The sequence below is a fragment of the Aspergillus oryzae genome, chromosome 2 (assembly GCF_000184455.2).
Source record: "Aspergillus oryzae RIB40 DNA, chromosome 2".
NCBI lineage: Eukaryota > Fungi > Ascomycota > Eurotiomycetes > Eurotiales > Aspergillaceae > Aspergillus > Aspergillus oryzae.
Genome location: NC_036436.1, coordinates 4,380,685 through 4,407,351, shown reverse-complemented (window position 1 = coordinate 4,407,351; position 26,667 = coordinate 4,380,685). Strand labels below are relative to the sequence as shown.

At 48.2% G+C, this 26,667-nt stretch overlaps 6 protein-coding genes across 6 annotated transcripts; 2 read left to right on the top strand and 4 right to left on the bottom strand.

The window, feature by feature from the left end:
• Positions 1-3,697: 3,697 nt before the first annotated feature.
• On the bottom strand, positions 3,698-4,730 carry AO090003000851 (alpha/beta hydrolase; the record flags this gene model as incomplete). The annotated part of the gene is made up of 2 exons (XM_001819928.3): positions 3,698-4,473; positions 4,574-4,730. The coding sequence occupies 2 exons, from the start codon at positions 4,728-4,730 to the stop codon at positions 3,698-3,700; spliced, it is 933 nt and encodes a 310-aa protein (XP_001819980.1).
• Positions 4,731-5,884: 1,154 nt separating this feature from the next.
• On the bottom strand, positions 5,885-6,538 carry AO090003000849 (uncharacterized protein; the record flags this gene model as incomplete). Its single annotated transcript, XM_001819927.3, has 2 exons — positions 5,885-6,446; positions 6,501-6,538. 2 exons carry the CDS (start codon positions 6,536-6,538, stop codon positions 5,885-5,887), a joined length of 600 nt encoding a protein of 199 aa, XP_001819979.3.
• Positions 6,539-7,822: 1,284 nt separating this feature from the next.
• Positions 7,823-8,524, bottom strand: AO090003000847 (M24 family metallopeptidase; the record flags this gene model as incomplete). The annotated part of the gene is made up of 1 exon (XM_001819926.1): positions 7,823-8,524. One exon carries the CDS (start codon positions 8,522-8,524, stop codon positions 7,823-7,825), a length of 702 nt encoding a protein of 233 aa, XP_001819978.1.
• A 1,823-nt stretch (positions 8,525-10,347) lies between these two features.
• AO090003000846 (proliferating cell nuclear antigen) lies at positions 10,348-12,973 on the bottom strand (the record flags this gene model as incomplete). The annotated part of the gene is made up of 5 exons (XM_023235063.1): positions 10,348-10,365; positions 10,422-10,708; positions 10,794-11,223; positions 11,287-11,327; positions 12,946-12,973. The coding sequence occupies 5 exons, from the start codon at positions 12,971-12,973 to the stop codon at positions 10,348-10,350; spliced, it is 804 nt and encodes a 267-aa protein (XP_023090118.1).
• Positions 12,974-16,192: 3,219 nt separating this feature from the next.
• Positions 16,193-17,689, top strand: AO090003000845 (cytochrome P450; the record flags this gene model as incomplete). Its single annotated transcript, XM_001819924.1, has 1 exon — positions 16,193-17,689. One exon carries the CDS (start codon positions 16,193-16,195, stop codon positions 17,687-17,689), a length of 1,497 nt encoding a protein of 498 aa, XP_001819976.1.
• A 1,081-nt stretch (positions 17,690-18,770) lies between these two features.
• On the top strand, positions 18,771-22,878 carry sha1 (putative calmodulin-binding protein Sha1; the record flags this gene model as incomplete). Its single annotated transcript, XM_023235061.1, has 6 exons — positions 18,771-21,432; positions 21,482-21,797; positions 22,292-22,457; positions 22,490-22,590; positions 22,740-22,771; positions 22,841-22,878. The coding sequence occupies 6 exons, from the start codon at positions 18,771-18,773 to the stop codon at positions 22,876-22,878; spliced, it is 3,315 nt and encodes a 1,104-aa protein (XP_023090117.1).
• Between the last annotated feature and the right edge of the window lie 3,789 nt (positions 22,879-26,667).

Sequence of the window (26,667 nt, the reverse complement as noted above, 5' to 3'; positions counted from 1 at the left end):
TTAGGTAAGGTAAGGTCGGTTCCTCAAGCTGCGGGAGGAGAAGTTGAGAGGTTCGTTTCCCTTTTTAATGATTTTTATTATTCTTCGCCGGCAATTACGCAGTCATTTGACTGACAGAACCACCGATCATTTGGAGCCTGGAGAAGGGGCTTTTTTTTTATTTTTTCTGTTTGGTTTGGTTGAGAATTTGTGGTGTCCAAGGGTTTGAGGCGGAGAAAAAAAAAAAAAAAAGAAAAAAGAAAATCGACAGAAACAATCCAGACACGCGGAAGAGTCGAATAGTATGTTATTGTATACAAATGTACAGGTACTCTCCTTCTCTTATGGGGGAAAAAAAAAGAAGGAACTCTGGAGTTAATAGCCTCACTTGGCTTGACAGTTAACGGTAAAAACCACCAATTTCCCCGTCAATATTTTTTCTTTTTCTTCTTTTTATTGTTTATTATTAATAGTTCTTTTTATTTTTGTTTACACTTTATTACACCAGGAACTGGGTCTCCGTTTACTATTGTTACCATTTTTACTTCCCGTCCCAAAGTATAGGCCAGCCAAGAAAGGCTCTGCTCAGGCTGTTTTGAAGTTTTCCCTCAAAAATTACGGAGTGGTCCCGTATGGAGTAACGTATCCAAAGTTCCAAACAATCACATCCGAGTCCTACCGGGTGCCTGAGGCCCTGGGGGCCACTAAATTCGATTCTCCTGAACCGGCGTATACTCCAAGTGGGTCGAGGACCCATCTCAACCTGTGAGACGGAAGACAAGATAAATGGCGATGGGGCCAGAATCCTCGGGGATTGTGTCTGGACTCTGGCTTAATTAACCCGCTTGTGTACTCCGGACCTGGTCTCGTTTACCCATGGTTAACCCCTGATGGGGACACAAACTGACTGGTAAAGCCCCTCAATCCGAACGGAATGATAGATCAGAGATCACTAGCGGCCAGATAGTCATCAGAATTGTACTCCGGAGTGGGCAGGAGAGATTTCAATACCATTGTGTGTGGATCGGGGTCGCTAGGAGACTAGATATCCCCATCTGTTAGGACTTAGCATCGATAGGGCAACTATAAGGTTATTTAATGTCTGCAGTCCGTTTAGTTACGCGTTCCATGGGTCTTCACCCTAGGCAGACAGATAGAAAAGAGCAACAGCTCTGGGCACTGTAGGCAGTCACCGCAACGTTCCACAACCCCCTTCTTGTCCAGATCATTGTTGTGGTTGATCATTGGCTTTGTACTCTGTCTATGTCCCTATTCATAAAAGACTGGCGATGTTCTCTTTTGATGTCACCTTTCCCTTCTGTACTATATATAGTAGGCTCGACATGCAGAACAGATATAGGAGATAAAGCAGCCATCCTGCATTTCTATTAATATGGTATGCATATTTCCCTTTGTACTGAAAGCTAAAATCATGTAACAAAGATACGGTCGATACTATATTATCCAACCCCCCAATTAAAGTCCCCAGTTACACATGCCGCTCTCTGCCACCATGTCACCGAGCATAACATCCTTATAAAACTTGCATTCCAAGACCATAAAGTTCCTTGTTCACCGGCAGCCGTGGCTGTCTCATCCGCACTTGGCTAAGCCACCGCTATATGCCACTGAAACCAGGCCAATAAAGAGGTGGCAGTCCTCTAATAACCTAACCACAACAACGGTTCCTCAGGCTGGCATCTCAACAAACATCGCACCAGTGGTTTTTCCAACTACCTTTCATCAAACGAGAGGAATATCAACAGAATCTGGACTTCTCCAATCTGTGGACGCGGCAAGTCAACATCTTGCTCCCCAACTGATGTGGTACACGACATATTAAGTAGGTTAAAAGTGGCGGAAACCGCTCCCAAGTACGGGCCGCTGGGCTTTGAGAAATTGAGATACGCACGCTACGACCCCAATCGCCCTTGCGTCGATCTCGATTAATTACTAGCATCCCGGGGGCAGCGCCTCGATATGATAGCCTTCGAATGAATAGCGTACAGCCAGTGCAATTGAGATTAAAGTGGTTGGTCGAAAGTGGGAAGGAAACGGACGCACTGAAGTACATAGCGAGAAGAGACGGTCTCACTGTCACACAGGTACCCCTCACATCAACAGTTGTGGATTGGTTACACTACAGGGAGCGTCACAGAAGCGACTCAGGCCAATGGTGCCCTATGTCACAGTGCTCGCCTGGATGGAACGAGCTCTACCCTCCAAGAGAACCCGCTTGGATTTGGACCGTAAAAGCGTCATCTACTTGCTTGAAAGTCACCATATATTCTTTCCTATGTCACAGCTATAATTTCCTTATTTGCGCCTAGGGACTAGAGCTGCGAGAGGCGCGATCTCTTTGCTTCATATATCGGCCAAGGCCAGTGCCAATGGCAATGGGAATCTACCGGCATCATGCAAAGTACCTTCCCACGCGGAATTATCGCAAATCAAGCTTTCCATAGTGTTGGAATAGTTCCCTTTCTCCGAGGGGAGGGACTCGACGCTTGGGCCTTCTGTGTTGGAAATTAGGCCAGACATCTTTCCCATTGCGTGAATCGTAAACACACAAAACTACCTCTTCCAGACTACGTGAAAGATGAAACTAGCGCCTGGCAAAAATACTTGGGTGCTAACGAACGGGCACATTTTAGGATAAATCCAAATTGGTATCACTCCTAGCAAGTCGTACGGAGTATGACACCGTGCCCGGTCCCACCAGGCCAGTCTGTTGTTCTCCACCAAAGAAAAACGTGCTACCACAGTCGGTGGCTATACAGTATGATGATCCTCGATGAAGAGATCACAGTACAGGTGGCTCATAGACGATACCACCAATGATTTCCAACGCCATATGCTCAGCCGCAATTCTCTCGCTCGCCGCATTAAGTTTTGGTTGGGCGTTACTTCAGGACAATAGGCGACCATTTACTAAGACGAATACGGCCGATCCCAACAATTCACTCCACATGGAACGTTTCAAGAAGAAAGTGATTCCACGGAACTAAACCGCAACCGTGCATCATCGCCATGTCAACAGGGTAAGCCGCTAGATCCTGGGCTGACAGCTCTTGCACCAATGAGATTGATGGTTGTGGCTGTGTGTAATCCGCAGTTCAGGTGAGCCACACCCCGGACTCCCTGCTTGTGGCTCAAACCAAGCCAATTAATCAACATGACACCCTGACGTGCCGTTTGCAATCATCCTGCTCCTCATTTCACGCCCTGCAGAATGAGAAACTCGACGGACTTTTGTCGCTCATCGGGCCTCAGAAAGGCCAACGGTTACTATTTACAGGCTTTTGCCGATCCCTCGCGTCGTGCGTGCGTTCGGACAGCGAAGCCGATGCTTCCGATTACTCTATCGACGGAGAACGCCGTCTCCATCGATCAGCAAATGGAAATAAAATACCGCGTGTTACTAGTCTCTCTATTTCCTGCCCTACGCGCGGCATTGTAAGACATGCTACGGTCAATCCATCTTGACATGAGACTCAATGAGCCTTAATCACAAATTCACCAGGCACTGGATCGCTCAATGCATGCTGGATACCCTGGGCCATAACCTCATCCCACTTCTTCGATGCAGACAGCTTATTTCCATAACGTCTAAACCCATGTGGTAGCCCCTTGAAGACAGTAACATCGGTAGGCACCCTGCGAAACACGACACGTCAGCGGTCAATCATTTACACGCGAGGCAATCCGCTCGATCTGCTCACCCATTCTCGGCCAGCAACATCGCGAACAACAACCCTTCATCTCTCAAGGGATCCCTCCCTGCGATCCCGAACGTTGTAGGCGGCAATCCCTTGACCTCATCCGCCGTGGCAAGCCCCGGATTGACCCGTCTATCAGTTTCCAACTCCGACCCATTAACAGCCGGCTTGAGCAACTTCATAAACAAACGCATCCTGCTGACGGGGAGAATTGGCGCATGTTCGCACCCCACATAACTCGAGACGGAGGGATCACGAAGCCGCGCAACCTGCGACGCATAACAGTCCTCCGTCACAAGAGCCGGGATCATGAGCACCTGGCCACGGATCTTAGGCCTCTGAGCCAGCGACACATCCTTCCCGATATTCTGCGCCAGTGTCAAAGATACCGTCAGATAGGCCCCCGCCGAGATACCCCCGACGACGACGTTCTCCGCCTCGCCATTGATATCATCAATATGGTCATGGACCCAGTGAAAGGAATCCTCCGCATCATTCCATGCGGTCGGATACGTGTACTCCGGGGTATGACGGTAATTCACATTCACAACCACCACTGGAGATCCAGCCGCCACCTGGGCAACGACAACGCGCGAGCAAATCGCATCCTCCGAACTCAAAGTGCCCATCAAAAACCCACCCCCATGGTAATAGATAAAGACCGGTAACCGCTGCGTAGCAGGCACCGACGACGGCCGGTAAGTGCGAGCCTCCAGCGTCTCTCCATCCCGCGTCGGGATCTTGTAATCTTGCATCGAAACCTGCGATGCCAGACCTGTTTCACATCCGTAAGCTTTAGACCTTCTTCAACACTCCCCCCCCCGAAACCCACTACCACATAGACAGTACAAATGGAAATGAAACAACAAACCTACCTTCCTCAACCATAGCCTTCGCAGCCAAAGCCTCCCGATCCCGATTCGCCGCAGCCTTCAACTGCTCCGCGGTAATATCCTCCGGGAATTTCGGGAGTGATTTCTCCAACACGAGCCATTCTTCAATGGGCGTAGTATATTCTGAGAAATCGGCCATTTCGTCAACGTTAAGAAAAGAAATATGTATGTACAATGTATGCTATCGTTCAATAGAGTTGTGTGAATTTACATGAACTGCGCGGAGTAATGCTGGTCGATAACTGGGGTCCCTAAGATAGTCAGTCACTAATCGATAAATACCCCACCTTCACCTCGGTACTTGGGATTACTAGATAAGTTTATAAATCCTATTTCTTTGCACTGTCTTACGCGTACACCCGAGGTATAGATGATCACTAGTACACACCATACTTCTAAATCGGGTGTCCAATGAGGGGGGGGGGTTGGTTGGGTTCTTGGTTACTGATTGGTTGGTTCGTTTATTTCTGTTTTGGGTAGTAGGTATACTGAAGTTACTACCTATGGTATATACTATGTAGTATATGCGCAGTATTTGCCTCGGTGTAGGTAGAAGTATGTGGTTCTCATATTACTAGGATCTCTATTATTCTATTAAGGACGACACACAATAGAACCCCCAAGTTAAGGTCCGTGATAACTACGACAAGGTAATCAACCCACCAAGACCTAACTAAAAAGCGCCCTTCCCAGGCATCGTACCACCATCCAACTCCTTACAACCCCATTCAAACTCCGAAGGAACAAAGAACCTCGCCGCGGTTGAATTCCCATAAGCAAGACCCACGAGCGTCTCCTCTATAAACCACAATCAGCTTCCCATCCCCAAAGCCCAAGAAACAAAAGAAGGAAAGGGTTAAACCAAACTCACCATTCTCATCATACCTCGGCCACCCAAACCGACTCAATCCATCCGCAGGATCAGCCGCAAAAGCAACCCACGCTGACGCCATATACCTTGCGAACTCGCGTTCTTTCTCCGAATCAGCTATCCCGCTGATCTTGCTCGCAGTGCCGAAGACCATGGGGAGATCGATGCCATGATATGCGCCGCTGAACGGGTACAGGCGGAGATTATCCCAGTCACCGAAGTAGCGCGATTGCCAGGTTGGCACGCCGGCTGCGGTGCGGTGGGCTGCTGTTTGGCCCGAGGGGCAGGTGAAGGCGGCTTGGTTGAATAGGTTCCAGACGGGGTCTGGGTGGGAGATGTTAGCGGCGTAGGCGCTGACGCGGTAGTAGCCTGCTTCGTTGGCGTTGCTGGTTACCAGATATGGCTGGGGGGAAGAGAGTCAGTTATGAGTTGCTTCTTTCTTGTTGGGGGTGATTTGGAGGTCTGGGACTGACTATGTGGGTGAAGTTTCCGGATGCTGATCTTTCGGCGTAGTTGTTGAAGATGGTTATGTTGTCTACTGTTGGGTGGAAGACGGGTTGGGGGAGGACGGGGGAAGACGCAGTTGGGACTTTGGCGACGGCTTTCAGGATTGATTTGTAGGGTTGTTGGCGGAGGCAGTGGATGATGTGGTTTGTGGCAGTGGTGCTGTTTCCGCAGCCTAGGGTTTGAGAGACGTGGTAGAAGTAGCTGGCTGATTCTTCGGGTGTGTTGGGCTTGAAGCTTAGTGCTGTTCCTGAGTGGGAGATGAAGCCGCTGACGAGAGGTTTCTCGGTCCAGATGTAGGAGTAGTAATCGACCGATGCGCCCCCGGCTGATTGCCCAAAGATTGTGATGCGATTGGGGTCTCCACCGAATGCTTCGATGTTGCGATGGACCCATTCCACTGCGAGACGCTGGTCGAGTATCGCTACGTTCTGGGGGAACCCCGGTGCGCCAGAGAAACCGAAGATATTTAATCGGTAGCTTTCGATTGTTAGTCAATGGATATGGATATAGATATTCATAATGACAACTGACTTGAAAGTTACGACCACTACCTCCTGCTCGTCGGCCATCACTTGACCATCATAGTATGGGCTGTGCGCACCACCTAAGGAGAACCCTGGAGGACTTCAGTCATTATAGAAGATGCAAAAGAGAAGGATATGTACTTACGACCTCCGTGGATAAAGACGAGCACGGGCTTCAAGGTAGGCGCTGTAAGCTTGGTCCACACGTTCAGATACAAGCAATCTTCACTCTGAGGCGTGCCTAACTGCTGAGCAAATGTTTGGATAATCTTTTGGGCCTGGAGAGTAAAACCGGGGTAATCATCGGGGGTCGTTCCAATATTGGCAGGACAGTCTCTGGTGTACAGAAATGTTATTGCTCAAGTAATCAGCTGGAGGACTTGATTCCACATACGGGCTCTATGGAAAGGTTAACTGAAAAGCTCATTTACAAACCACTAACACCTCACTTACGTAGGCACTTGCGCGCACAGTAGAATTGGAATGGTATGCTACTGGACGTGCGAATCGCAGATCACCTGTTGGCGGCGTAGCGTAGGGAATTCCCAGGTATTCGGAGACATTGGATCTCTGAGGCGCTGCATGGCCCACGATGAGGCCGCTACTGGTCCAGACAGAGGCACCAACAGACTGGACTTTGGAAACCTGCTGGGACCAGACTGGAAAAGCGGTTGCCAGCAGGGATATTGATGCAATTGACCCCCAAAATCGTGCCATGATTGACTCTGGGAACGGTAAAAGTCGCAGGAAGCCTATCAAGCCATGTAAGGAAAGTAAAGAGGATTTAAGATAAACAGGGAGTCAACTTCTCGGCAATGATAACTCGTGCCTGCGGAGTAGTTTGCTGTGGAGTACTCAACTCCACATATTTTGATACTACCTAATTCTTTCCTCAATGGGAATAGTGTTGGAGGCAGGCTCAGTTTCGAATAAACAGGAAGACGCTTCGACATTGAAGCTGCTGAGAGTGCTGGACTTCGTTGACGTTTTGTAGAAAGTTCAATATCCGTTGACAGAGTCTCTCATGAAATCACTCAACAAAACAGTCGATGCTTATGGTAGATGAGGGATTCCATAGCTCCATTACTTTTGACAATGACCGAAGATGTGATTACTTATGGTCTCGTTCCAACACATGAGAATCATCGCTTATAGGCCAGTTACATATGCTATCCAGTTGTCGGCTGCGGTGTCCGGAATCAACGAAATATTCAATGGAGGGAGACTCCGGAGCCGGCCATATTTTTTGATAAGCTCAAGTATTGTAGACACAAAATTTCTAATCATCTCATCATCCTACACACCCATTCTCCAACCGGAAAATCAGTATCACCCAACAGTCAAAAGCTGCTCCATGAAAGCACCATGTCCACGAGCGCGATCATGAAGATGAATCTCCAAAATCCAATGATGCCTCTTCCCATCCTTTCCGGGAGAAGTCATCGGCCGATTATTCCCGCGAGCAATATAAAGAGTAACCCTATCCTTCGGGATGCGTTCGTGGGGGAAAGACCCAACAATATGCCCAGCGATATCAGCACCGAAATCCCACCCCGACTGCTTCGCCTCATCACACGCAATCTCATATAACTCTTCGCCGGTCATATCCGTGTTCTCCAGATAGCGCGACTTGACCTTATTCCACACGGGCTCGAGCGAATCGCGCAGCTGTTTCTTATGCGGGTCGTCTCCAAGGACAAAGGTGCGCCCGAAGTCCGCTTCCCAGGCTTCGAAGACGGGTCCTAGATCGACATACAGGATGTCATCGGGCTGGATGATGCGATCCGGGGGATTCTCAGCAAAAGGTTTCAAGGTGTTGGGGCCACTGCGAATGACCCGTTTGTGCCAGTGGGTTCGCACTCCGTGTCGTTGGGCCAGCTCGTAGATCTCGTTGCTTAGTTGCTTTTCACCGACGCCGGAGCGTAGGAGATCCCGCTCGATCTCGTCAAAGAGTTGGATGGCCTTGTTCTGGGCGTCTAGCAGGTATGCTGCCCGTTCATCTGTTTCTAGACTCGTAGGGTTTCCGGACATTGTGTTCTCGGGTTGGAGGAATTGCTGTGATGGCCTTCAAGTTTGGGGTTTGGGGATAGTGTAGTATTTATATGCCGATAATGAGTCACAACATAGCTTACGAAAATAAGTCAACAGGAATCCTGTCATTCTATCTGGTGCGGGGCGTCGATGCGGGGTCTCTTGTTCGGGTAAGAAGTAATCGTTTTCCGGTCCCTCTCGTTGGTGCATTCGTGACGGTATAGTCCTGTCGATATCAAGCTTTCCCACCTGCATTGGTGACTGTGGTATATTAACAGGGAATATCCTGGAGCTAACCCTGTTCAAATATTAGTATATCTGACCAAACTAAAGACACAAGGTCAACGAACATCTTCTATTTCCCACGGAATCAGTGTGACATTTGCTGATCGAGAACTCCGCGGGGTTACTGATAGAGTGGTCACTATCTCCGCTTTATCCGCGGTGTAGGCTTATAGCGTAGTTAGTATTATGATAAACTACAATACTGTATCGCTACAGTCTACTAGAGTCTTCCTCTAGTCAAAAAGAATCGCCATGCTGCTCGGTTCTCCGATTTGTGTTTGACTACGAGTACTCATGAGCATCCCAAGGCCCAGGAACTAGTACAGTCCTGATCGTCAGCGTACATGATGGGGACAACAAGACCAAAACTAACGTCTCAATTTAAAAAAAGTAATATTTTTCTCCAATCAAGTACCAAACGCAAAATCTCCCTGAAGAAAAGATCGATGAGTTGTATACTCCGTATACTCAGTAGATATAGATGTAGATGCAAACAAAACCCCACTAAACCCAAACCAGCAAGCGGTAACCCCCACTCCACCACCTATAAAACCCACAAAAACAAACCCCGATCTCAATTTTTCTTCCTCCCAAGCACCATCCCAACCAATGCTGCGTTTCTTTGCTACACACGATCAAGGTCAAACTTGATCTCTCGACCGTTGACCCCCAACGGCCCGAGAACACCCGCAAATGAGAAATTCGGAGGAATCTTCACTTAAACCCAGTAACCCGCTCTTTTCATCTCTTTCGGGAGATGGGGGAGCCGGTACTGCCCGCAAGGGCCTGGTGTGAATCAAGGCAGCCTCTGACTCCGGTCGGAGGCATGTCGCACATCTGCAATTGGCATCAGAAACATCGGGGCTCGGACTTTTGTTCGAGGTTTCCCCATGGGAGAGTCGTTGCGAAGATTGTGTGTGCGGGCTAATGCTTGTGCGACACTTTAGTGCAATACGCGGCATGCTGTACCTCTCTTTCTCCTCTGGGGGAGGAGGGGATGGTAGAATTCGATTCCGATCATTCTGGTTGGGATGGTGCTTCTTTTTTCTTTCTTCTAGGTGAGTGGCTAATCTTGGACTGGGAAGAGTGGTGTGTCCCTGGCTAATTTGTTGGGGGTTGGGTCCTTTTTGGTCCCGTTGCCTTCATTTTTTTAGGTATCGGTGGTGGGTGATATACCAGAATTGGAAGGGATATAGGCTCTAGAAATGAACTGATTTGGCTCTTGATGATTATTCTTGGGATTTGTCCGGTGTAGTGTAGATACTCCTGCTCGTATGATATCTTAAACCCTGCGAAGTCTACTTTGTATCTCCGCTGCGTCCCATGCTCATCATGAAAGTGTACTTGCATTAAAGTCACCAATACCCAATGGAAATGTGAAAAAAACAATCGCTTCATATCTAACTGGGATATTATGATAACAAAATCCTTTGTTCCGTCAACGTGGGATATTTCCGAATGTAAAAAGAAACCCGCAAAGAAATCATTTCCTGCCCCTTCGTCGTAAGTGGTATGTTTGGCTTTTAATTTTGATTAATTTACTCCTCGTCACCGATCTATGACACGTTAGCGTCCTCTCCTTTTCTAAAAGATAGGAAGCATAGGAATTTACCTTAGGAGCGAGGTAGAATCTCAGGTGACCACTGCCGAGACCGTACTCAACAAGAAGGGGAACCTCCTGGGACAGGCAGAGGCTCACCTTGCTGGAGAGAGTGGTAGCCTTGCAGAAGTTGACGAGGTACTTGAGGGAGAAAGTGAGGGCAACGGGTTCGGAGAGAGCAATGGAAACGTTCTGTTCGGGCTTATCGACGTTGGTGTGTTGACGGATGGTGACAGATCCGCTGCCAATGTCACCCTGGCAGGAGAACTTGACACCTTCCTTGGTAGCCTCAATGACAACTGAAATGCTAGTCAGTAACTGCACGGGTATAGCTGTCCCAAGTCTGGACGTATTGGGCGATGGAAATGAATAAGGTTCACGAACCAGACTCGGAAAGTGCGTTCAGGTCTCTGCAGATCCGCTGGAATTCTGCAGAAGGCATCTCGACGGTAGCGGCATACTCGGTCTCTGGGATTGCCAGGTGCTCCTGGTCAATGTCCATCAACTTAATATCATATTCGCTTAGTCGGTCGGTCTCAGCGCTCTCGAACATGAGGTTAACGGCGTCCGGTGAGTCATCGGCCTTGAGAGTAAGAATGTCTTCATTCTGAGCAGCCCGCAGGACCTTGGTCAAGGAGACCAAGTTGATACCGAGAGCAATGTTGCGGTCGCAGCGGTATGGGGAGAAGCCTTCGGCCTTGAGGAGCATGGAAACTAGGGCTACATGGGAGTTATCCATGGCCTGGAGGGCGATACCAGAGTCATTGCAGTCAAAGTTGCAGTCCTGCACCAGATCCTTGATAGCGTCGACAACCTGAATGATCGTGGCCTAGGTCAGTGACAGTGCAGGGCTTATCTGAAGACTATAGTCACATACGCGCTTGAGGAGAGAGGCTTGTTCTAGGCGAGCTTCCAACACTGAGGTAACAGTTAGATAGCAATTCAGCGAAAATAACGAACATGTGGAAAAACCCACTCTTGATCTGTGTGTTGTGTGCGTGTGATGGTGAGAGGTGAAAGAATTAGGTGAGGAATTTAATGTCAGGCAAATTCTGGATTTCAGCCTGTATATATCAATTGGTTTGTTCAATGAATGATTCCAAACTCTTGTGTGACTTACAAGTAGAAGGTGGATTGGGAGAAGTTAAGAACTCAAGTAGAGGAGAAATTGCCATTTCACAAGGTGAGGTCGCGTAGTGGGGAAACGCGTTCACGGGTCGCGCGTCATGCCTTAGGCTGATATGTACGTTTCGGGTTAGCCTTTGCTGCCTGGTTTTGACGTAAGGGTGCAAGACTAGTACTACTTCCAATAACCTAGGCCTTGGTATACAGGTACCCACAGGATGATTCTTTTCAAGTTTATTACCAATTGCGATTAGCTGCTTAAGAATGTCTTTCATTTGGATGATTATATACTATATACAAAACTTCCCAAGCTTTACATAGGAAATTACCTGGCAGTGGGCCAGTGTTAGCGAGGAACAATACAGAATGAAACTTGCCAAAAGAGCGCGTCAAGCTGAAATACAAGAAAAGGACAATGAAACAAAAAGAAAGCAAGAAAGAAAAATGTACAGCGATAACGAAAGGGTACACAGCCCAGGCGTAAGGTACAACCAAAAGAAAGATAAAAGTCCAGCCCAGAAAACGCCATTGACACCAGTCCACTCTATATATATTGGGTATCAACCTGCATGGTTTGCTGACCAGCTGTCGCAGTTCACTCCAGATAAGAGGATTCAGGAGTACGTAGGGGTACAAAAAAGATATTATAGGAGACGCGAAGAAGCAAAGTAGAGGGGGTATGTGGGTATCAGATACTAGTTATTCGCTTCGAAGCCGCTGGGGGTCGTTGCTTGATAACCATCTCAAGCTCCTTCAGCATGTTGGTGTTTGCATCAAGGCGCTCACGTGCCGCTGCTTGTTTTGCTCGGTCTTCCTTGACCCGAGCAATTCGCTCCTCTCTCGTCAAGGATTGTCTCTTGCTACGGGCTGGGAGAGCCACTGCTTCAAAAATCTCTTCCTCGTCATCGATGGTATGAATGATGCTGGAATCCGGCCTTTCACCATTCAAGGCTTTAAGCGCGTCGGCTGGACTACCTTCCACCGCGGTGGCACCGCCTAGGCTAGGAGTGGGGGATGACGGCAGCTTCCACTCACTTAACGGTCTTGAAAGGCGATCCACGTTCAATCGCTTGTCTGGAGTGTTACTGATCATGGCAGCTTTACCATCCTCCCATTCTTGGAGAAGGTTTTTAATGTCCGTCCCGATTGATTCATAGTGAGAAGCAAGGGTCGCTTCATTCTCGTCATTCTCATCGGCATCTGTTTGTTCCAGACTAGCGCTAGACATTTCTCTGATGAGATGCATTTTTGCGTGAAGCGCACGGATTGCTTGTGAGAGAGAGTTAAGCTTCCGATATTGCGCACGGATATGCTCCTTATTGGGAGAGGCTGTAGGTAAGGGAGAACGAGGAACTTGATTGCCTAAAAGATAGGTTAGTGAGGTCTTTGACAGGTGCGCTCTCGTACTCACTGTCTTCCTCATTGAGAATGTTGGTCATCTTCTCTGTGTTTTTGCCGGTTACCTCGGCCAGATCCTGCATTTGTTCGATAGCGATGGTCCATCGCGCGATGTCGGATCCTCCACCATCAGCACCCAAAGCCAATAGGCAGCAGAGTATGCTCTTTCTCACGATGTATAACCGTCCGAATAGGGTGCGAAGGGCGCGTAAGGAATATTGATCTTCAGTCGCCCGCTCAGCGAGCGCTAATTCAGCCTCCGCCAGCTCTTCCTCCGAGACATCGTAGATGTCATAATATTTGGCCAGGTTGTCATTGTCTGTAACGGGTTGCAAAGAGCGTTGTGCCTGTAAATACCGTTTTAACAAGGCGTAGAAGCATTCTGACACAGTCCGACGTAGTCTCAAACATCGCCGTGTCTGCGCTTGGTCCTCGAGTCTGGATATCGGAGGCAACGGCGTGCTTCTATGATTGGGTTAGATATCGAAATCCTCCGCTTAACCGATGGGGAATAAGAGAAATGCTGACTTACATGCGGTAGCCTCTGGAGACTAGCTCGACCTCCTGTATGAACACGACCGATGCCGAAGCAGCAGAATCAAACCCTTGAGCGTTGCCGATGAAAAATCCCGCCGCATCCACAGCTTGATGCCGCAAATACTTGAGCCATTGTCGTTTAGCGAACGCGTAAAACAGAACCCCGATCACGGGTACCAAGACTAACAGTACGCCAACTTTTCGAGGGTTCAGACCTGAGCCCGTTCGAGGACGACTCCAGTGTAACAACCAAGCGATAGAGAAGGATGTCGAAGCTGTGACAACGGCACCCTGTAGTCCGAAAGTTGAGGAGATTGACGGAAGATCGGCCGAGCGCGAACTGGACAGCACATCTGCAGCCGAAGCATATGAAGGGGCGCTATGCTCGTTCAGCAACTGCGACGCGACGATGACATAACCGAATTGTTCCAGAAACCTCTCATTATCACTTCGTCCAACACGCGAATTCAACGCTGACTGTAGACCTCATCAGCCTAAGGGTGATCATGGTTAATACAACGACGTGATTGGAACCCATACCGTACAGGCGTCGTAAAGTCTGCCTAGGGCCGCTTTTTGATGCGAAGACCTCAGGTCTAGTGGTTTGGGGAGCCTATTCCGGATCCGCTCTTGGAATTTTGACGCTCCTCGTGGTGCGAAGTCCGCCGCTGTGGACTCGGAGGCAATATCGCTATTCTCTGTCTCCTTAACGGGCCAGCTTGGGTCGTGCTCACCCTCCCCTAGTGCGCATTAGACCTCCGTGACGCGAAAACCAGAGGTATCACAAAACTCATGGAATGAAAAGATAGATCTCACCTTGGAGATAATCCGCCAAAGGCGAGTTTTCATAGACAAGAGATTCCATGATCGGTGGGCATGCCGTAGGCTTAGCCGATAGGGAGGGGGCGGGTAATGTGGGCTGCTCGGTGCTGGGTCTGGTCGGCGGCGGCGATGGCTTCGTTTTCTTAAAAGTATTATAAGGAGCGTAAGAAGGGAAATGGTAAGGAACGTAATGGGAGTCGGACTATAGAAGGATCATCTCCGGGTAAGAGTCCAACAGCGCGATGTGGCGGACGTGGTGGTGTGAGAAAGGCAACAATCAATTGCGGAACAACCGGAGGGATTCAGATGTGTTTCGGAGGGTAAAGAGCGCCGATAAACAAAGGGAAATTCAACGTTCACAGCGGGCGTGGGTTCGAGTTCAAGCCAGGTTCTTTACCCCTGGCAGATAGTGTAAAAATAGTGCAAGCACAGTGAGCCACGTTGAAGATCCGGTCCATGTGTGTCTGGGGAAGGGGAGGTTTTGGATGCGTCGATTGTCGAATCGGAGACCGGATCACCGTTCGGAACAGGTTTAAAGCCAGTGTTCACGGGTCCACTGAACTAAGCCACTCTGGGCCATTTATGGTTTTGTCCCCCTTCTCAACGGGGCTCTTCGGTCAAAGCCCTTTAAGTAAATTGTTTTGCCTACAGAGTACAGACAACCACGAGGCTTTGTTTTTCTTATATCTGGTTGTATCTGAGTCAGACCTGTAAATATTCCAATTGAAACTCTCCTCACTACACCATCAAATCTCACTACGCCTTATGAAACAGCTCTCTTGCAAAAGTCCTACCGAGTAACCGCCGTCGTGTCTTGTGAAGGCCGACGGATGACGGCGGGGTTGGCCGAGGCCCATGCATCATACTACCTAACTACTACAACACCACTAGGCGGAAAACTGTCGTTTCATGTTGACTATAAACTAGGTTCTCCGTACCTTTTTATTTGTTATCGTGCCGGGTTTAATATTTCGGTTCTGCTTGCTGTCTTAGAAATTAGCAATTTAATATAGACATCGCATATCGAGGCACAACCTGACTGGCTTTCCGCGGAACAACTTTCAAGACCGATTATCCCAAATTTAAATATCCCTGCATTCAAACTACAAAGATAATGGTCAGACCACATGACAAATTAAACAGGAAGCCTTTTCCACCGAATATTCGAAGAGTTCAAACTGATGGATACCTTGAATCTCGGTCCCAACCTAATTTACCGATTAAGTCACGGGCCAAATGACTAAGGGCCCGACTAAGCCAGATGAAGCAATATATGCAAACCACTCAATATCCCTCAAAGTGGAGAACTTTCGCTGCGAACAAACTCTTCGTAATCGTATCCCAACAGCAGTAATAATACTTCCAAGTGAAAGGTACCTTTTCTTGAGGATCTCGTCAAGGCAGACTAAGACTTTGTTTAAGCTACAGGCGCAATCTTTACATCTCAGACCCGAACCTTATGTGAAAGTCAGCCTCAGTTAGATTATCCAATGAAGATCGGCATATTTCAGCTCTATACATTTATCATGAACTTCATTCGAGGATCAGATTCGGGACTTCACCGAAATGCCGTGTTTTTGACCCAGTAAACGAGTCAAACCAAGTTTTGGCGACGTCTAAAGCGCTGCTCCCTAACCAACTCGTCATAGCCAGATTAGCCATCCACCTATCCTCTTCGCTGGAATTGTAACTCCCTTATAGTTACATGCAGCTTGACGTGGACGTGCATGAAAATGGCTGGACCGTGAAAAGGCACAGCTCTGTCTATAAGCTGGGGAGAAACCTTGTGCTTCGCGGCTATTTTGACAGATAGTAGACTTCATCCCTTTCTACATCCTACGAGATATTTTTTTATTTCTTTTCAATTTTCTACTCTTTCCGATAAGAGTGAGGGATAGGATATGGAACTGATCATCGGCCTCTGCCTGTTAGCGCCACTTTTATTCCTCTATACCCCTCTCAGGCGCTTCATCGGCTTGAATGCATCCGAACTTCCACTTCCTCCAGGCCCAACATTACTTTCCGGGCCCTTTCCGGAGAAAGACATCGCTAAAACATTTCAGAAATGGAATAAAAAATATGGCCCCATAGTGAGTGCAAAGATTGGCGCCCAGCAATTTATCATTCTGGGGAGCCGTCGAGCAGCCCAAGACCTACTGGAGCGACGAGCAAGTATATACAGCTCGCGCCCCGCGTCAAAGTTCTTGGACAAGTACTTGCACAAGGGGCTGGCATCTGCTTTCATGCCATATGGTGCCCAGTGGAGACTCCATAGACGACTGGGCTCGTCACTCCTCAGTGAAAGGGCATCTACTGCCTATCGTCAACTCCAGGATTTCGAGAGTAAGCGCCTTCTTCATGAGTTCTTATCCACGAACGACTTTTCAGAGGCCTTCCTCAGCTACACCTCGGACATCATGTTCACGCTTGTATACGGAAAAGGAAGAGGAAAGGATGATAGCGACCATAAGATGTTGTATCAAATAAATGAAATGGCCACATTCGTCCTTCAGAAAGCTTCTTTTGGGACGATTTTACTTGACCTTTTCCCCATGCTCGACTGGCTCCCACATTGCTTCTTGACCTGGAGAAAAAAGGCAGAGGAGCTCCATTATAAGACCAAAGAAGTTTATACCGAATGCGGCAACATTGCACTTGGGGGCGACTGCTGGAACTGGAGTCATGAGGTCTCTCAGAGAAGTGAAGCCAAAGAGCTCCCCTGGGAAGATGTCTGTTACGCCCTGGGTGAACTTTACGTGGCTGGAATTCATACGACTAAGATGGTTTTGGAGATATTAATTATGGTATGCGTGCTCCACAAAGAGGTGAAGCAAAAAGCACAAGCGGAGCTAGACTCCGTTGTCGGCGAGGACCGATTGCCGTCACCCGACGACCTCGAAAAACTTCCATACATCCGAGCAATCGTGTCTGAACTCCTTCGCTGGCGCCCTATCTCTCCAATCGGAGTCCCTCATGCAGTCATACAAGACGATGAGTACATGGGCTACCGTATCCCTGCCGGTGCGACGGTAGTCGCAAATCAGTTTGGGATGAACATGGACGAGGCGACTTTCGACAATCCCGCAGCCTTCAATCCTGATAGATATCTCAACAACCCTGATCTTCCTGTCTCCGCTTTTGGCTTTGGGCGGAGAATATGTCCTGGTCACCGACTCGCGCGGGGCAGCTTACTGATCGTTACTTCACGTCTGCTCTGGGCTTACGATATCACATCTGCACAAGGGGACGCTGATCTTGGCGACGAATATAGTCCTTCTTCCGTCAAAGCCGTGTTTCAACCAAGGAGCGTAAAGCACGAGCAGGTTATCAAGAAAGAGTGGGAGGAGTCTGACAAAGACGAAAAGCGAATCTTGGAAAGGATCCGAGACCGTATTTGATGCGTGGAAAACTATCTACATATGGAAAAATAACATCGGTTCTTCAGAGTGTCTCAGTTGAAATCCAGCTATGAACTTTGGGCTGGAAAACAACGTGAGTCATTGATGAGATTTGGATTAAGATCTCAGGAGTGAAGGGGTCGAAATATTCCAATATCATGTTTATAGCCTCTAAACTATACGCGAGTTGTAAGTATTTTGTCTTCTATGAGGAATTAATTATCTATGCCTTCATGATCTCAGGTCCTTCAAAATCTTTAAATATAGGCGTCTCATCCTTCCACAGGGCATCCGCCTAAATACACAGGACACACCTGACACGTAGAAGGATTTGCGAAAGACGAGGACATTTCTCTCTGGCAAGAAAAAGCAGGTGGGAGTCTGACCAACGCAATCCTTGCCTGGCTGCATGTGACCCCATGACGTCCTCTATGGGCTCATTCTGTAGATTAGAGATTTGCCATGCTCAGTGTTTGAGATTAATAAGGGAAAGCCTAGCAGCCTCCGCCGCTCTACCTGGGCGGCTGCCCTGTGGAAGGATGAGATCCCTAAATATATTGTTGAAGGGCATTATATCCGCATTTTGTAGATCATGAGCTCTTATGCAAAGCACAACAGTCGAGGTACATCACGGATAAAAGCCATGGCTGCTCAGACAAAAACAATGGCAGCAGCTGCCGCAAACTGAGACATACACTATATGATGCCTCAGGCAGCGATGCGTTGCACCAGCAACCACACCATCAACATCGCGTCCCCATCTTCATACCTCGCAACCCACGGTTCCAACCTCCGTAAACCAATAAAGATTTAGCTACATTTGCCTTATCAACGAAAGGTACAATTTCAGCTACCAAAATAGCAGATCAACAAACCGTATCTTCTACGCGACGATCTTCCGAGCACTACCGGTTGTTCGCCCCCGCGTTGCCCCTTACTTTAACTACGTACCCCTCGATACGATATCACAGGCTTTGTTTCAGTTCAAAAACATTCAACTAGAAACATGTTATTATAAGGTCTTATGCCTTATATTGCACCATACTCACTTCAGATCGGTTAGACACTGTTCAACTGTACCATGTCAGGTCTATTAGGAGAAGTCGGCACCCCGTGCCCATCAAGATTCTCTCGATTTGACCGGGGCAGCGGAGGAGATAGCTCGTCTAACAAGCTGTGGGAGGATAGCTTGGAAAACTGTGACGAGACGGCCAACATCGAGTTCACCACCGAGATCAAAGCACCGCTTCTAACAGGAGTCAAGCCCCGCCGAAGGACCAAGACCGGCAGCTCTTTCGCTATCCACCATGATGGTGAACAGAATCTCGTGCAAACAGCCAACCCGAGGAGAAGGGAAACCCGCCCAGCAGTAGCCCCTTCAGGTCGCAAGATGTCTTTACTAGCCCAACCAGCCCAAAGGTTCCGTCCGAAGGCCAGTTCCACGGCTAGTCCACCCAGGAATTCGAAGCCACTGGGAGAACCCGAGAAGAGATTGCGAAATACAAAGCTAGACGCCCAAAAGAACAGGGAGCTTCTGATGCAGATTAATGAAAACGGACGTAAAACTCCATCGAAGAATGCTTTGAGGACCGACGTGCGCCGCAACACGGTGTATATACCGACGGATGACACCACGGTTGCAAGCCTGTTTATGGGCATATCAAGCCCTGCCAAGTCTAACAATGTTCAGTATTACGTCCCGGAGGACACTCGGGTTAACACCTTGGAGTCACAGATTGCTAGGAAGCGGCAGGCAAAACGTTCTTTGGCTTCATCCGCGCAACGAATTCCGCTTCAACCAAGCGCGAAAGTCAAGCAGGAACCTTGTATTCACGTCGATATTGCTGGGAAGAACGGTGGAAAAGAAAATGTTCCCCCTGGAACTTGTCTTCTCGACAAGGAGAAGGGCAAGGTTTCTCAGTCCATGAAGATCAATGACGAATTTGAAAACCCTCGTACAGCTTCGAAACCCGCACAAACTCAACTGCGTGGATACCCCTCTACAAAGTCGATGAATCCACTCGCAGCAAGGCCTGTTAACGGGACCATAAAGCGAACAGTGACAGGAGAAAATAGAAACAATGCCAAAACACCATCTGTCCATGCACGAGGCAGCAAGGTAGAAAAGCGAAGAACAAACGTCAATCGTACCCCGTCAGTTTCAAAGAATTCGACGTTTGCGAACACGTTGAGGAACTCTGAGATGCGCGCCAATCCCTCCAAAGACTCGGTAGTGCGCCCTAAATCGAAACACATTGACGACAAGTATCCTCTGGTGAAGGAGGACATCACAAACCCGGAGTTGTATGAAGAGGACTGGCTTTCCCATCAGGAGATCATGATAACCCAACTGGCCAATGGGCTTTTCGATCAAGCCAATGAGAGTTTAAGCTTCAAAGAACCAACAGTGCTTCGACAAGAGCTGCTCAAGCTCTACCAAACCACATCATTTGCACATCTTTATAAGAGGGTCCAAGCATCGTTGCTATATGGTGCCATGAGTATCCCGAAGGATGTGCTTGTACGCAATGACCGGCTGCAGCAGGATGTGGGAATGAAGCGGAGATTCTTGGACTTTTGGATGCAAACATATGATCCGCGGGCGTTACGAGCCGCGGTGGAGACAGTCACAGGAAGGAGGATGACCGATAACAAGTTGGACCAGGAGACCAGTCATAGCCATCCTGACATGGACTCTGGCAATGGGAGAGCACTCAAGAGAGGTCTAGAAAATTTCTTGAATACCTTTTTGCTGCAAAACCAAGACATGGAGCGATATGCTAGAGAGTTCAGCTCCAGCGATTTAGAGGTAGGCACGACATATCATCGAACTGTTCTTCGCAGCATCATGATCGTCATCCTCTTGGACAAGGGAATGTCAAGTCCAGGGACGGTACTTCCCCGTTGCCTTTTTCTTCGTTCGTCTCAGCTCAAGTCCTCTGCCGCTGTGATCCAGGCCTTGGCTCGGTTTCTTCTGCCCTCTTCCGGAGACATTACTAAGACTCTTGGTCATTTAGACTGTCAGTTGGTCTATGAGCAAAGCGCGCTGCAGGAGTACGAATACCAGATAAGCAACTTAGCTGTAGACATGAGAGACGGTGTCCGGCTAACTAGGATTGTGGAGTTACTACTATATCCGACCGACTTAAGCCTCGCAGATGGAGAGCGCTTGGGCCCGCTTTCACAAGGGCTGAAGCTTCCATGCCTCAGTCGCACAGTAAAGCTGTTCAATGTGCGAATTGCTCTGGATGCCTTGGCTTGCAGTAAGAGCTCCTACAAGCTGGTTCGTCGTATCCGTGCGGAAGACATAGTCGATGGACATCGTGAGAAGACCATCGCACTTCTATGGGGGCTTGTCAGCCAATGGAGCCTCGCTGGGCTTGTCGATTGGTATGAGTTGAGAAAGGAGATCAACCGTCTGAAGCAGAAGGCCGTCACTCAGTATGGATATGAGTTGGTCAAGGATGAGGGTTGGTTCAATGGAGATTTTGAAGGATTGTATGGGAAGAGTGACGATGCTACATCGCTGCTTCGACAATGGGCCTCTATCCTGGGATGTTTGAAAGGTCTACGTCTTGAGAACTTCAGCACCAGCTTCGCGGACGGCAAGATTTACGAAAGCATTGTGGATGAGTACGAGAGCTACATACTCAAAGGGGATCAACCCCTGTCTACGGAACTCAAGGGGCTACCATTCTCGCTGCAATCTCGCCTCAGGGCGCTGGGATGCAGTGCACAGCTTGGTAAGTTGTCTGGTTAATACACATCACGGAGCACACTAACAATCACTAGCGTATCTCATTTCCCCTGGTTCTTCAAGGTCGCACATCCTCGACAGTGACTTCACACTGGGAGCACTCACCTTCCTCTGTTCTCGATTTCTTTCCGCAACTAAGCGTGCTCGCGCAGCGACAGTTTTGCAAAGGAGATGGCGACAAGTCCTCGCGAACCGGAATCTCCAACGGCGGACAGTCGCCCGGGACGTCGCTAGACAATGCGCAGCCGTCGTGCAGACAAGAGACCGAATCCTCTGGGCCAAGGACATCATCATCCTGTGGTGGAGAACATTGAAAGCGAAGCAGCAACGACACAACAGCACAGACAGCCGGTACGAGGAGCAGATCCCCATGTCCAAGGGGGTCCCTCTACGTGGCCAGTGGTCTCCGTACTAAACCTGGACGTTCCATAACCCCGGGGCTGCATATTGGGCATTCGCAAGGCAGTGACTCTGGTATGGAATATCGATATTCCCTTTGTTTGGCTGTACTATTTTCGGCGTCTCCATGAAACATAGCCTTTGTCCAGCCTTATGTCATCAAAAGAATAATCACTATTATAGTAATGCATAATGAGAAATAGAAAGCACAACAAAAACAAACACCTAATACGTAAGGTCTAGCTTTCGAACAAGGCACCAATCCAACAAACGAAAAAGCCCAAACAAAATCCCTCGGCGACATCTTCCACCTTTGACGTCAGCAACAAACAAACAAACCCGTTCCCTTCACAACCCAACCATCAAGAAAAATAAATGAACTGAAAATAACTCCCCAACCTTAAAATAGAAGAAGAATCTCCATCCAAGCAACCCACCGGAAATAGTTACCAGGCTTTGTTAATCCTCGCCACTTTGACTCCCGACTACGAATTCGACTTGCTGACCATGACATCATTCCTCGATTCATCTGACCAACACTTCATTTGTCTTTCTGCCTATCACCGTCCGGTCCTAGAAAACGATTGGGAGTTGTTCGGGTGGACGGACGCAGTGAGTAACATTTATTATGGGGTCGGGTATAGTTTGCATTAGTATATGCTTACTTACTTGACTGTTTGGTGGTGGTGGAGGGGGACTATGATGTTATGTTATATGTTATAGTTTTCTGGGTTGTTTGTTTTGGGTGGGTGGTTGATGGTAGATTGTCATGTTTTGATGGTTTTACTGGGAGGTATTCCTTATGATTATTTTAATAATTATTACCTTTGTGGTTTGCATATAGGATGGATATACTTACGTACTGTGGTGGTGGATATATTTCATATTCCATAGTATCCTGTTAAACCGCGCAATACATCCTAACAGTAAGCGTAATACAGAGTCTATTCACAAAGTAATTGTACGTATAAAGAATGGATAAAATTACATAACAGTGACAATTATTCAAGTCTTCCAAGACCGAAGTTACTAATGGGACTGTTTTGTTTTTGTTGATTATTTGGTCCGTTACTTAATGGATGTGGTAAGGCGGATTGAATAACCACCTCACTAGTTGGTGGGTTAGGCGGAAATTATTGGCGGGGGGCGATGTTTCCAGAAGGTTGCTTTTTGGGAAGTTTTAGATTTTTTTCGCTTTTTCTTTTTCTTTATTTTACTTATTTCTTCTTGAGAGTTTTTGTTGGTTTTTGGTGGTTTCATTGTTGTTTGAAGTTGTTTTGGTTGGTGTAGGGACTTGTAGAGTATCTTTTGGATGTGGTTTCGACTTTGTATGTCGAAGTGGATTAATTGAAGGTGGATATGATCTGTATGTATGTCTATCATAAGTATTCTGCCTGTCTATAAGATAAGACATCGGATTTGCTAATGCATTCTTATCTGAGTGCAGATTTTAGATAAACTGATTCATAGTTTCAATATATTTGTATTGCTATGTGCCAATGTTAATAGTCTAGACAGACGAAGAGGCTCATACTTGAGTCATGCTGCCGGTCGGAGGCCGTCATCCAAGCAGAACATGCGTCCAGTCTAGAATTTGAGTCATTAGGGGTGTCTACAGTATGAGTCTGGATCTCCAGTAGGCAGCACTATTGAAGTTTGATCCGGGAGCAGTTCGTCCGTCTCCTGAACGAGTCAGCGTGCCGAGCCGTCGACGTAGTGATGATTTATCATTCTAATCACAGCCGGTTATTGCATAGGATCGACGAGATCTGCTTCCACTGCCTCAAGAGGACGGGGGCCTCCGCGGGGTCCGAGAAGATGATTGGAAAGGCCCGCCGCGACATCTTGGGAATGGGGGAGTGCTTGGCCGCACTTGGCAGCGTAACTCGGGAAGAGGACCGCCTCGCTACGGAGTACAGTCACACTGGACGCGCAAGGAGAGAAGAATGCAAGTAGACGAAGGTCAGATGGTTCTTGGCGGATTCTCTGTGAGACGGAGGGGAGGCGCAGCCATCGCAACGTTGCCAAGCGCTGCTGTGGAATGGGCCATGACCAGCCAGAAGGGCAGGAGTAAGGGGTCGCTGGAGGAGAGAGAGAGAGAGAGAGCATTCCCAATTTCCCTCTCAATGCATAGGGACATACTGGTTATATCTTGGCGGCTCTTGGCGGAGGTCTTGGCTGCCCATAAAGTTCCAGGGGGTGTGGGAATACAGAACGCAGATGTGCTGAATTGCCGTAAAGTTGGGGGAGAACGTCGATCATCAGATCAAGTGTTGTGCCACTCCATGATATGCAATCGGTTCGTTCCTCTCTCGTCCTCCTCTTTCCCTCTGGATGAAAGTAAATGATATGTACATACATATACATACATACTGTACATTCCGGTGGCATTCGGGCCGAGTGAAAGGGGGTGAGTTTATTGTTTTCTGGAAAACACTTGTTAGCCAATGAGCTGTCAAATAAGGGTCATTCCTTGTGTGATTTGGTTACACAATCTTTGATCTTCAAGAATCGCTTTCTTTTTATTTTTAAATTCCCCCTTGTGTGGTCTAGATTAAATTACCATGAACGGTGGGAAATACTGTACCTCCTGTACCTACCACCGGTATTCCGTATTCGCATTACCGCTGTTTGATGAAGAAAACCATCGTGGGTCCAGTGAGACAATGGAGCGATGATTTGTTTGCATAACAATGGTTACTCTGCAATAGTAATAATGATTATAATTATCCCGCTCAAAAGGACGATGTAAAAAGCACCATGCAGATGTCATGCCCTAAAGAACGGAAAAGGTCGAATTGCCTCGTCCTGGTTCGCACACTAGTGGGAGGGTTTCTCGTAGTCTGAAACTCGTTGATTCGACAATGGATGGGGGTGTTGCCGGGGGATTGGAGGAAGCTGACCATGCATGAGGGGGAAGTGTACTCCGTATAGGAGTCATGCATACTACTAATAGTAGTGCTCCTACTGTAATAGCAGACACAAGTCTGGAGAACCTCAGGAAGGAATACACCCGGATGGGGTTTGTCCGACTTGACTGCCTCAGGCTTACCCAGATTGGGCCAGTCTTGCATCGTAACTGAATGGCCTGAAAGGGCCGGCGTGAAGCCAGAGAGTCCCGTGCACGTCCGTTCCCCCACCAGCATGAACGAGTCCCATAAATGCCTCATACAAACGCTCCCCAGCACTAAGTCTCTGCCGCTGTCGGCCACCATCGGCCCATGGTTGATAAGCTGTTTGGAGTTTATGCAGTCCTTATCCAATCCTAAGTTTATGTTATAGCTCCATCCCGTTATACAGTAAGCGTGTCCATTTCCCACCAAACATCTATCTCCTGATCCCAGACTTTAACCGAAATGCCTACGAGCTAACGTAACCCACCGAACAACTGGCAATTCACGACCTCCACCCAGTCGCCTCTCGGTGGATAGTTCGACGCAGCTCCCATCCCCATCACAGAAAGGGCTGGGGAGGCAAGTAACCAAGGCGCTGGGGTGTGAAATCATCCCGTGTGGATAGCGCTCTGTCCGCAGTCCTGCCACACAGGTTGGGATAGTGTAGGACCTACCCCTTTAGGCCGACCGGTGACTGATTGCTTGCGATGACCACAACGCATCGACCAGTTGGACGCTCGATAGGGTCTGCCCACGAGCTCAATGCCACATGCGATCTCACTCCGCAGCGATCTGGTTAAACTTTGGTCGGATTTTTAACCGCAAGAAGTCAGATGCCTCCTCCCGGTCTTATGCATTGCGTATATCAGACTAGGACATGGATCTCCAAAATTTGAGTGCGGAGAGCGAGCGTCGCAATCAGTCTTCGTCCAATGTCGATGCGTTGTGTTGGAGAAGACCGCCTCTTTCCCTGTCCCTTTCAGCCCTGAGACGGCAAGCTAAAAAGTTACCTTACTGAAATTAGAAATCCGAGTAGCTCGTATTTCGTTCTTTTCTTGTGTTCACAAGGCAAGGTGGCTGCTTGTGTGAGCAGGGAAGAGTAATTGTTTCCAACCATTGTGATTTGCTGGGATGGCAACAGAAACGACAGGACCAAATGAGATTGAGTGGAACAGTCAGAGAGGGGAGACGGAAGAACGGGTAAATAAAACAAAGAGAAAGAAAAATCCACAGAAACCGAGTAAGGCTTGGAATAAGTGGGGGGATCCCTGAGTCGCATGAAGCTTGACCAAGACTCAAGATTTCCGCGGCGTTTGGTTCTCTCGTTGGTGATCCAAGATCCTTGAGACTCCGCTTGAATTCGATGTCACGGGAGTCCATCTGACCGCCTCTCTCGCTGGGTCAGGCATCACCAACTCAGTTTCTTTTATGTTATTGATATGCTCCATGCGACAGGTTATCTGAGTCTTCTTTGAAGGCATCAGGGTTTGGCCACTTTCAAATGTATTACCATTCTTTCTTACTCCGTTTAGACTTTCTCCCATAGCTCGCATAGAGCGCCGAGACTTGGCACATCATGTACTGTGCATGTACTCTGTACGGGAGGCAGTCCTGTATCCAGATAGACTCAAGTTGAGGCGGTGATCTTCAGAGCTCCAACACTGCCTCTGTGCTTCGCCTTTCTTGTCATGAATGCCTAATCCTATTCTAATTTTGGCCCTACGAACTATAATCACATTCTACAATATCATGGAGGAGAGACCCATAATCTTGCCCAACGAGGAATGAAGAATTCTCCAAGTCGTCTATCCCTGCGGTGATCAATGTGGAGAAGTGGATGAGGAGGTCGAAAGAGCAGAGTTCTAACCCTCAGTCAGTCACCCTAGTGACTTGTTTAGAGTGATTCTATTGCTCTTTGCTTATGACTA